Source organism: Anopheles stephensi, chromosome 2 (assembly GCF_013141755.1).
Source record: "Anopheles stephensi strain Indian chromosome 2, UCI_ANSTEP_V1.0, whole genome shotgun sequence".
Lineage (NCBI taxonomy): Eukaryota > Metazoa > Arthropoda > Insecta > Diptera > Culicidae > Anopheles > Anopheles stephensi.
In genome coordinates, this window is record NC_050202.1 from 18575966 (window position 1) to 18587362 (window position 11397).

General features: G+C 47.5%; 3 protein-coding genes across 3 annotated transcripts; all 3 read left to right on the forward strand.

Moving 5' to 3' along the window:
- Positions 1–148: 148 nt before the first annotated feature.
- LOC118507253 (transmembrane protease serine 9-like) lies at positions 149–2673 on the forward strand. Its single transcript, XM_036045540.1, has 5 exons — positions 149–662; positions 724–928; positions 996–1594; positions 1658–2232; positions 2300–2673. Exons 1-5 carry the CDS (start codon positions 326–328, stop codon positions 2483–2485), a joined length of 1902 nt encoding a protein of 633 aa, XP_035901433.1. The 5' UTR covers positions 149–325; the 3' UTR covers positions 2486–2673.
- A 1050-nt stretch (positions 2674–3723) lies between these two features.
- Positions 3724–5795, forward strand: LOC118507265 (serine protease 53-like). Its single transcript, XM_036045557.1, has 5 exons — positions 3724–3929; positions 4003–4210; positions 4274–4872; positions 4939–5507; positions 5569–5795. The coding sequence occupies exons 1-5, from the start codon at positions 3824–3826 to the stop codon at positions 5755–5757; spliced, it is 1671 nt and encodes a 556-aa protein (XP_035901450.1). The 5' UTR covers positions 3724–3823; the 3' UTR covers positions 5758–5795.
- A 502-nt stretch (positions 5796–6297) lies between these two features.
- Positions 6298–8492, forward strand: LOC118507263 (polyserase-2-like). Its single transcript, XM_036045553.1, has 6 exons — positions 6298–6459; positions 6527–6624; positions 6700–6812; positions 6873–7471; positions 7542–8095; positions 8158–8492. The coding sequence occupies exons 1-6, from the start codon at positions 6333–6335 to the stop codon at positions 8344–8346; spliced, it is 1680 nt and encodes a 559-aa protein (XP_035901446.1). The 5' UTR covers positions 6298–6332; the 3' UTR covers positions 8347–8492.
- The last annotated feature ends 2905 nt before the right edge of the window (positions 8493–11397 follow it).

The window sequence follows — 11397 nt, forward strand, 5'->3', positions numbered from 1 at the left end:
GCTCCTCATCCGCATCATTCCGCGCTCTGATAATGGATTGATTGGATGAAGTGCGGGATTTTAATGTTGAGCAGTTTATGGTAATGAATTGCCGGCCTGCATCGCTTCCCATCGCGAACGGCGTTGGAAGCGAGAAAAGCGGCCGCTGATAGTGACGGACACACTACAGCAGGTCTGCAATTATCGTAGATCAGTGTCGTGCGATAAGCGTGGCTTCGGCGGGTTTCGGGGATGGGTTCATTCTATGCTTGGCGATGCTTAAGAAGTTCGTTAATTAGGCGTCGTCAAGCTCACGGAAAGATGTCAATTACCATGCACCGCTTGTATGGGCGATAGAAGAGTTCACCATTTTGCACCCGCCAAAACCAAATCTCACGCTTCTCGGACGTCCATCAAAATGGAATACAAAACAGAAATATTGGACACAAACAGTTCCGAACCGGTTTTATTCCTTCGATCTATCCCGTATTGCACAACGAGTCTGCTGCACAGTCGATCGCACCTCAGTAAAGCTTCACTGTCCGTAGAAAGCGAACGTGTGGACGGGGTATTCGCTTCTACCATGGCAATCCTTTTACTTTTCCTGCTAGCAGGTGTGGCCAGGTGTGTAGAATTTTTGGACAGCGCTCCACCAGACTATACCACCGGGAAAGGGTTCGCAGGTGAGTGTTCCAAGGTCGTGGTGCGTTGTGCCGTCTAATAACTCCGCCACTCGTACCGTAGACTGTCCGGATCGTTTTTCGAAAACATGGAAGATTCCCGTCATCGAAGCATTTGGAGGAGAACGTGCGTATCAGGGTGAGTTTCAGCATATGGCCGCTATCGGTTGGACCAGAGCTGATGGGACGATAGACTATCTGTGCGGTGGAAGCTTAATAACCTGGCGGTACATCTTGACTGCGGCTCACTGTGCTGTCGATTACAAAAAGTAAGAGCCTTTTGGCAAAAAAACTTCCCTTCAAACGTGGACGTAAGACATTGCTTTCATTGGGTAGCCTTCCGCCGGATACGGTTCGCCTGGGAGATACGGATCTTGGCAGCACGGACGATGATGACGATGCACAGCAAGTGGGGATCGCCCGGTTCATCAAGCATCCGCAGTATCGAGAATCGAAACGGTACTACGATGTGGCGCTTGTTGAGCTAGCGAAGAACGCCGCCCCAGACGATCCGGTTTGTGTAGCGTGCGTGTGGCGTGAACCGGATGCACCGGATGTTATTCTGCAAGCGGTGGGTTTCGGTGCGCTAGGATTTGGGGAAATGTTAAGCCCGACCTTGCAGAAGGTGCAGCTTCGAACGCTCGATAAGCCGAGATGTGCTGAACGTATACCGATGAATCGTCGTCAAATGCCGGAAGGTTTGCGTGCGGATCAGCTGTGTGCCAGCAGTGACACGATGGACACTTGCGAGGGTGATTCGGGAGGACCGCTTCAAACGGAGCTGCACGATGTGTTTGGGAATGTATATCCGCTGGTGGTGGGTGTCGTATCGTTCGGAACTCCATGCATAGAGGGCTCAACGGGAGTTTACACAAGGGTCAGCTCGTATTTGGATTGGATAGAGAAGCAGGTCAACCAATCGCTTAGCTATAGCAGTAAGTAAAAGGAGGGTCGACCTTTAGCGCAGTTTGACGGTATCTTTCATTTATTTGACGCAGACTGTACTGGAATTCAACTGTGCGATCGCAAACAAAATCGCTCCATTGTGGCCAAAGCGAAAACGCCATGGCCAGTTAATCGCGTTGGACTGCTGTGGAAGAAGGAAGAACGGGACCTGTACCAGTGTGGAGGACTGCTGATCGATTACCAGTATGTACTGACGTCAGCCGATTGTGTCACGTCCAGCAGAGGTCCTCCCGAGTTCGTTGCGTCGAGCCCAAACAGTGCTCTTGCTTCCGTTGCGGACGTGCATGTTCATCCCCAATACGAACGACAGAGAAGCTCATCGTACGATATAGCTCTTATTAAGCTTCGTCAATATGCAAACCTCGAAGAAACGCAACCCGTATGTCCGTGGATGAGGAGCGAAGAGACACAGACCAACCATCTGCCCCTTCAAGTGGCAGCATCAATTTCCCAGAGACGCTTTCTCCTGAACCAATATACCAACGAATCGAGGCAGCTGATCCAGCAATCGGTACGACGTGAACCGTGTGCAGTTCAGCAAGATGGCGATGCAAACGATCTGATCTGCATCAAGCGTAACATATCACTGGTGCCGGAAACGTGTCAGGTAATCCTGGTTTTAATCGTTCTATATTCATATGTTATCGATTAATACTTTGCTTTGCTTTCTTCAGGTTGATTACGGTGGTCCAGTGATGCTGGAAGTGGCTAAAAATAAGTATCGTGTCCGTGGTGTGCTGTCCCGCCGAACCGAAGGATGTGGAAGCAATGTAATATTCACCGACATTACACCCCATCTGCAGTGGTTGGAATCGATCATGTTTAAGAATTTAAATGAATGGCTCGTATTTACCAATTAATGAGCAAGCACCTACCTACCTCAATGATTATCTCCAATGATGGAAGAAGATGAGCTAGCTTACACGACATGCAAGTTATTCGCAGCGATAGTAATCAATCAGTCAAAATGCTGACATGGAATAAAGATATCTGCAGAAAGCTGATCAAGATTCAGTATCATTTTATGAATAACCTAAAATAAAGATAAAACTATATAAGATATATTACAAGCAATGTCCTCATTTTTTCGATTTCGATACTTTGCTTAGATTAATGTACAGTTTGTTCGCCCAGTCATTCTTTTTCCAAGTCCTTTGATTTTAAGTCTACCGGGCGGCCAAGTGGTAGAGGCGACAACGGCACCGGTCTTCATACGGAAGTAAAGAGGTTCAAATCCCTTCCGGACTCGATCTATTGCAGTCAGAACTGACTATCCAACTTCGTGGTATTGTTAAGTCTAGTAAGCCAGAAATGACACGCACGACCTAAGAGGTCGTTAGGCCAAGAAGAGTGAGAGGGAGAGAGAAATTGTAGGATTCAATAAAAAGTTTTGAGACTTTTATTGGATTCCGATTCCGATTTCGATGCCAGTATCGCTTCCGGAATCGGTTCCGAAATTGATTCCAGACCTGCTCTTCGGAGGGCCGGCCCAGTGGTGGAGGTGTCAACTGCGCTGGTCTTCATACGGCAGGACGGGGGTTCAAATACCATCCGGACCGTTCTTCCGTAGTGAGGACTAACTATCCACAACTACGTGGTATCATTAAGACTAGTGAACCAGATATGGCAGGTATGACCTAAGAGGTCGTTAGGCCAAAGGAAAACAATATCTACTCTTCGGAATCGATTCCGCAAAATAAAGAGCGCTTCGGAATCGATTCACACAAGGGTCTGCTCGTACGTACACTGGATCGAGAAGGAGGCCAATCAATCGCACAGCTATAGCAGAGCAATTATTTGGAGGGTCATTTCTTAACGCAGTGAATTGATTCCGCAAAATTCGGAACGCTTCGGAATCGATTCCGACCAAACTATCATTTTGCCCACCACTACTCAGAATGCCATCAGACCAGTCCGTTTTTTCCCTGCTCAAACAGATGATGAGCTCATGCGCTTTGCCCGTCACGTGCTTACAAGATCAGTGAACTAAGAGTGTTTTGTAAACGAGTCCTACGAGTCATCACGTTAGAAGATTGCGATTCGTCTAAACTCGCTTCCAGACCAGTTTCACATACCGGTTCCACTTGATGACGTCCACTGCACGGCTAGTTGCTGGCAGAACAACGAGCCGATAATGATGAACAGCTCAGTGAAGCTCTTCACCTCGACGAGAGCACCGGTGTGCTTGGTGGTGTAAGATGATCGTTCGTTTGCATACACTATTCGCGCTAGCTGGTGTCGTTTACGGTCAATATTTTGTAGATGACCCTCCCGCAAACTATACCAATGGAGTCAACTTTGAAGGTGAATTTTTTTTTCTAACAAGTGGATTCGAAAGTTCAAATATAAAGTTGGATGTGTGAATCGATTTTTGCAGACTGCGAGCGACGTTTTCCGTTCGTACCACAAGATTATGTGCACATAACAGCGCTTGGTGGAAAACGAGCGGTTCAGGGTGAATTTCAGCACATGGTCGCTATCGGTTGGACCAGAGCGGACGGAAGAATTGAGTACCTGTGTGGTGGTAGTCTGCTAACATTTACCTTCATACTAACTGCCGCCCATTGTGCTGTGGACATTCAAAAGTATGTGGTTTGGCCACCAAATTCCCAACTGGCCGACGATAACTCTTTTCCTCTGTATTTTAGTGTTCCCCCCGACACCGTGCGCCTGGGTGATACGGATCTGGGCAGTGTGGCGGACGACGAGTACGCACAGCAGGCTAAAATTGCACGCATCATCAAACACCCGCAGTATCGAGAGTCGAGAAAATACTTCGATATTGCGCTTATCGAACTGCAGGAACGGCTGTGGGCAAACCAAGCGATCGGTTTGGTTTGTGTGTGGCGTGAACCGGAAGCACCGACCGGGTTGCTGGAGGCGGTGGGTTTCGGTGCACTTGGATTTGGGGAAATGTTAAGCCCGACCTTGCAGAAGGTGCAACTTCGAACGCTCGACAGGTCGCAATGTGCTGAACGTATACCGATGAATCGTCGTCAAATGCCGGAAGGTTTGCGTGCGGATCAGCTGTGTGCAAGCAGTGACACGATGGACACTTGCGAGGGTGATTCGGGAGGACCGCTTCAAACGGAGCTGCACGATGTGTATGGGAATGTGTATCCGCTGGTGGTGGGTGTCGTATCGTTCGGAACTCCGTGCGCAGAGGGCTCAACGGGGGTTTACACAAGGGTCAGCTCGTACGTAGATTGGATCGAGAAGGAGGTCAATGAGTCTCTTAGCTATGAAGGTGAGCTCGAAACTTCCGAGGAGGGCGATGGAAGCGTATAACGATGGGTTGAATCTATTCCTACAGACTGTACCTCTCGATACGGGGGAAATCGAAAACAGAATTCAGCACTTTCCGCTATAGACAAGTCGGACTCGCCTGCCTATCGCGTTGGACTGCTGTGGAAACAGGAAGACCAGGACCTGCATCAGTGTGGAGGACTGCTGATCGATTATCAGTACGTACTGACGTCAGCTGATTGTGTCACGTCGAGCAGAGGACCACCAACGTTCGTTGCAGTAAGTCCAGCTAGTGATCGAGCCGCTGTTGAAGATGTGTTAGTTCATCCACGCTTCACGAAAAGAAGCCCGTACTTCGATATAGCTCTTGTGAAAATACAGTCATACGCTAATCCAACGCAAAGCCAACCACTTTGTCCCTGGAGTGATGAGTTGCACGGTAATTGGAGCTGGGGCACGGCTCGGTTTGGAGCATCTATTTCACAATCGATCGGTTTGGCGAGCCTCCAACTAACTCCTCGACGCTATGTACACCCCAAACTTTCCGATGATCGGTGCACCTTTGGTGAAGCTACTGCTGAGAACGATCTTATCTGCATCAGCCGAAAGGCAGCTCTGATACCCAGACTGTGTCAGGTAATACGTTGCTCAGTACTATTTCGTTTTGAACGTTAATACCCTTCTTTTACACTTCCAGGTTGATTATGGTGGCCCCGTTCTGGTCCAGATGGGTCCAAACGAATATAAAGTGCTTGGTGTGTTGTCACGTGCAACGGCCCGAGGATGTGATGGCAATGTGATCTTCACCAGCCTAGCACCTCACAAACAGTGGCTAGAATCGATCATGTTTAAAAAGTTGCACGAGCGACTTATATTTAGCGAATAGCTGCTCACTTTTCGATGTGTTTAAAAACTATCCTTCAATTCTTCTTCCTCTTTGGCACATCGGTCATGGCCTCTTAGGTCATGGCTGTCTTTGCTGGGTTACTAGACTTAATGATGCCACTTAATGTTGGACAGTCAGTCCTCACTACGGGGGAACGGTCCGGAAGGGATTTCAATTATATTGCTTAATTTAGCAAATTTCAGCCGATACGAACTTCATGCAGATGACCTTCATAGGGAACTAGAAAAAAAACACACACACATCTTGTCAGCCACTTAATGGCAGACGCGATCGAGCCGATCGTCTAGACCAGAAGAGCCCAAACAGCTATGAAGCATGTCGTCGTCTACCCACCTGGTTGTTGTTTGTTCTTTTAATCTTGATGATCGTGCATCAAGATGCCAACTGACTCATCCCGCCAGCAGGTAAAACCAGTTTTGGCAGTCACGCACTCCCCGTGCTGATGCCGTGGTCATTCGAGGTGGAATCAGTTGCTGTTTGTTTGGCAGCGGAGCAACAAGACGAGTGCTGGATTGACTTGTGGCCTTAAAAAAGATATTGAAACTATCCACAAAATGCTCGGTGTAGGGAAATTCCTAGTGCTTTCGCTGGTGGTACTGCTCCAGGGACCAGTTCCTGTACGGCTGGAATCGTTTCTAAATACTCCTCCCCCGGACTACAATCAACGAACATCGCTAAAAGGTATGGAAAAGACCGAACTTTGAGTAGTTGCGTTCCCCCAAATATTAATGTTCAATATTTTTTTTAGATTGTCCCAAGCGCTTTTACTCGGATGTTGGAGAGTACGTCGGCAGTTACGGCGCGTTCGGTGGATTTCGAGCATTGCGTGGCGAATTTCAGCACATGGTAAATCCCCTTTAACGATGCTTCCAACTCCACCGCGTTCGCGTGACATTGACTTGACGCTTGCTGGCCTTGCAGGTGGCAATCGGGTGGACGCGAGCCGGCGGTCGTATTGATTACCTCTGCGGTGGAAGCTTAATCAACCAGCAGTTCGTACTGACGGCGGCACACTGCAATGTGGATGCAAATGGGTGAGTTCGGGGAAGCACGCGGTTAACAACAAGCTCTTCACCACTAACCTCCGTCGGCAGCATTAAACCGGACACGGTGCGGCTGGGCGATACGGATCTGGGCAGTGCCGAAGATGACGAGTTTGCGCAGCAAATCTCGATCGCTCGCATCATCGTGCATCCGCAGTATCGGGGTTCCCGCAAATATTTCGACCTGGCGCTGATCGAGCTGCAGCAAATGGTGCAGTACTCGGAAGCGGTATGCTCTACCTGCTTATGGCAGGAGCAAACCCTACCGGACGGTCCGATGGATGCGGTCGGGTTCGGTGCGACTGGTTTTGGTGAATCGCTCAGCCCAACGCTGCAGCGCGTGGTGCTGAACCACATTGGGCGGGAGGAGTGCGAGGGAAGAATCTCGGTAAAACGGCGCGAAATGCCGGATGGCTTTCGGGAGGATCAGTTCTGTGCGGCTAGCAGCAGCATGGACACGTGCGAAGGTGATTCCGGCGGTCCGATCGGTGTGAAGCTGTACGACGTGGGAGGCACATTGACTCCGCTGGTGACGGGTGTCGTTTCGTTCGGCACCCCGTGTACTGCCGGATCGACCGGAGTGTACACGAAGGTGAGCAAATACATCGGTTGGATCGAGCGGGAAACAAACGCATCGTTAAGTTATGCAGGTAGGTAGAGAAGATTGGAACATTGCCATCAGTTTGCACGCTATTGCCACGATTTGTAAATCCTTTGCAGCATGCAGCAAGACCACGTCTTGCATCGGACGACCTAGCGAGACGATAAACGTTAACTTTGAACGGATCTACACTCAAAATCGATTCGGTCTGCTGTGGCAGGAGAGTGACGAACTGTCCCTGGGGTGGGAGTGTGGCGCTACGCTGATCGACTATCAGTTTCTCCTGACGACGGCTTCTTGCGTCACATCGCGCAAAGGTCATCCAAAGTTTGTCGTTTCGCAGGCAGACGAACGGGCACCCATCACGGACGTGTACGTTTCGCCTCGGTACAAGCCGGGTCGCCCAGAAAACGATGTTGCGCTGCTGAAGATAGACCAGTACGTTAACCATACAGTGTACCGACCAGCCTGTCTGTGGGATCGACAAACCGACGGTGAATGGTCGACTGATCCAAAGTTTACCGCGTACGGAATTGTAGGAGCTGATGGGCTGCTTAATGACACCGTCACAGTAACCGCCCGCGATAGAAAGGATTGTGAGGATGCATCGTTGCGCGGGACAGATCTGCGCTGCTTCCACAATCAAGTACCGATGATGCCGGGTGTTTGTTGGGTGAGTAACTCGATAAGCATCACAAGAACTATTGCTGATTGAGGTTTGTCCTCACCTTTTAGATGGACTACGGCGGAGCAGTTATCGATAAAGCGTTCTGGGGCGAACCGGTGTCTGTGTACGGCATTGTGGCACCGTTGAGTAAAGATTGTGGCTCAACGCTGTACATGATCGACATAAGTCCGCACATCGCATGGATAGAAGCAATCATCGTTGGTAGGCGCGATCAGTTTCTAGTGTTCTCCGATTAAAAAGGTGATTTTTTGAAATGTAACTTGGACTCTACAATCGACTAACGGACAGAAAATCCTTACCAACATTCTTATTTAAATGTTTTCCTCTGCTCGGCACATTTTGTAAGTTTCGAAGAGTACAATATATATTTATTTGAATCTGACTATATACGAGCAGTTTATCCCTTCCGAAATATCAATTCCGACTTGTGGTATTCTTTAAAGTAACTACCAATTTCCCTTCGATTACATCAAACTTAATCTTAATCGATGTCTTGGTGCCGTTGATACCGATAGTAGGTCCCGAATCCGTATGCCGTATCTCTCTCTCACTCTCGGTTCTACCATCGGATAACTGGCGCCGCTAACGTCCCTACCGCCAGACTCATCTGTTCTTTTGTTTCACTTTATACATTAGTGACCGGCCAAGGAGTCTAGGTTAATATTGATTAATTTTCTCTGGCACGGTGAAGTACTGGGCGCCTCCAGCGACATACAGCTGTGTATAGCCTAAGCCAGACACTGGTAGCATCAGCGACAACAGTGGCAACTTGAGCCTCCATGAATCTCCATCTCCATGAATGTCACATATTGATCAATGTATATTACATTCGGATTATTGTTCTGTAGCTTTGCTTGATGGATGCTCAAATCCTCTAATGGGATCTGCCCCTATCAGGATAATATAATTCCACTACTACCTAGTGGAGGTCTAGATCGTCACTGTCTACTGATACTCTGCGTCCGAAGCGAACTCTATCGTGGTCAGAGCTTCCAAGACGAAGGTACATCGTCTTCGTCGCGTTGAACCTCAATCCAATTCTATAGGCTTTGCGTTTCAGTCCGGATTCCCTTGCTCGAGTCTCAGATGAGCTTCGAACGATTCTGACAGCTTGTTGGACAATGTAAACCGTATATTGTGGACCTCATCATTCGTAACCTTATCATGGGGTCTATAGTACTGTGCGATCTATGGTATCGTAGGCCACCTTAAAATCAATAAAAAGCATGGTGAGTAAGGATTAGGTGTTCTTGGCTTTTCTGGAAGATCTTCCTCTTAAGTAACGATTTGGTCGGTGGTCAATTTTTGTCCAACAAATCCAGGATCCCTGACAGGCAGGGTTTGAGTAGCTTACTGTTTCTTGATCGACGGAAGCTAAGTGACCAACATGTACTGCAACTGTACTGACTCTGGACTTTGGATCTGAAATAAGAGTTTGGTGGTTAGAGACTGGATCGTATAGTTATGTTAAGCAATATAATGAAAGGTGGTGCACCTTTCAGAGGGACTACGGCAGTATTACTTTAGCCGGAATGTGGATCAAATTTATATCGGTTCGACATTACACCTCACATCGCATGGGTAGAAGCAATCATTATTACACGTAATCTATTTCTTATATTTTTTTACTGATCAAATGGCCCTAGGAAGGATTCTAGGGAATCATATTCGCTAGAAACTCACCTTATAGCTTGTAAAATTGCTCGGTATAACTAACTTATAGGGTGAATTGTGTCATTTGTGGCTACTCACCAAGTATCAGCCTTTTCCTTGGACTTTCTGTTTCATATTTGGCTAGAATAAAAGGATAACGTATCTATTCGATTTGAATTTTGAAAATATGTGATTTTTAATCCTCCCTCCTGTGTGCGAAAAGAAACCGGGGAGGCGCACTTTGAACATCCGGTTCCTACTGTGAGGGCTTGCCGAACATCCAGTCTTAACACTTCACACGTATCACCTCAAGTTTAATGTTTGCGTCTGCTGCTGCGAAACGAAATGTAGTCGTGACAGGGCGGGAAAAAATTATTAAGTGCCTAAAACCAACATTATCCTTCTCAATCGATTTCATACCACGCTACGCTTTCTTGAAGGGTGTGTGCAGTTAGGAAGTAAAGGAACATGCCTAGCAAACACAAAAAAAACACACACACACACAGGCTTGTAAGTGAGTTATCTGACCAGCAAACCGTAGTAGACAAATCTTTCGCTACAGAAATTCACTTAAAATGCACACAAATTCTGTCCTAACTCCTGTGGGACACCTCGGGAGGATCGGGTTCGGAGGGCTTCAACGCTACGAATCGGGCATCGGGCCGAGGACCGAGTTATGTTGCGGGCAAAATTTAATACGGTTACAAATTCGATTCTACGATTCATTCGTATTCATATTCCATTTTACGTATGGGCAACAAGACAAGCCACGGCACGGTCGATTCCTCGGGGCCTGCTACTTGTACTAAAGCTACGTGGGTTAGAACGACCTGCCTTCTCCGAAATCTGAATAATGGAATATCGAAATACAAATAAATCAAACATCAAAAGCATTATAATTGATTTTCGGCTTTTTTTTTCGTCGGAGGCACTTCTTCAAGCATCGGGTTTAGTTTTTTTTTCTAAGGTTAGTGACTTTTTATGTTAAAGAGCATTTGTTTGTGCTAGGTGCTTTAAACCAACGGAACTAAAACAAAAACTTTAAATTCCTTCCAACGTTCGTCCTGCGCCAGGATTTTGAGCTGCTGAATGCTTGGTATGGTTTTTTCTTCACTTGACGGTTTCCTGGCCCAAACTGCTATCTAAACTCAGATGAGAAAAGTTCATATCTCGGGAGAGTAACATCCATCCACGCTGTGTGTCCGGGAGCAAGTCGTACTACGAGCACGGGCAGACCGACGAAGGAACTGTACGAACGTGTGCGGGCTAGATAGATGAATAAATAAGGATTCATCAGTGGGGTGGTTTCGCAAGGCTCCTCCCATTTTTAACACCAGCCACACTTGGTGTGGCGTGACGGTAGCAGATAGAGTGCGCCGATGTTGCAGCTTACTTTGCACAGGTTCGATGGCACTCGGCATGACTGAACTGTCGTTCGTAAGGATTTGCTTAACAACTTCTTAAACATAACTTACTGGAAATAAAACGAAATTATTGAGAAGATACTGGGAGGTCATTTTGCTTATTTTGTTTTCCGCTAGATGTCGCTAATGACGGATGACAATTTAAATTGACAGTTGGTTGACCTCTCTTAGTAAACAATTTATTGTGGCAATTAATTTCGGTATTCAAAG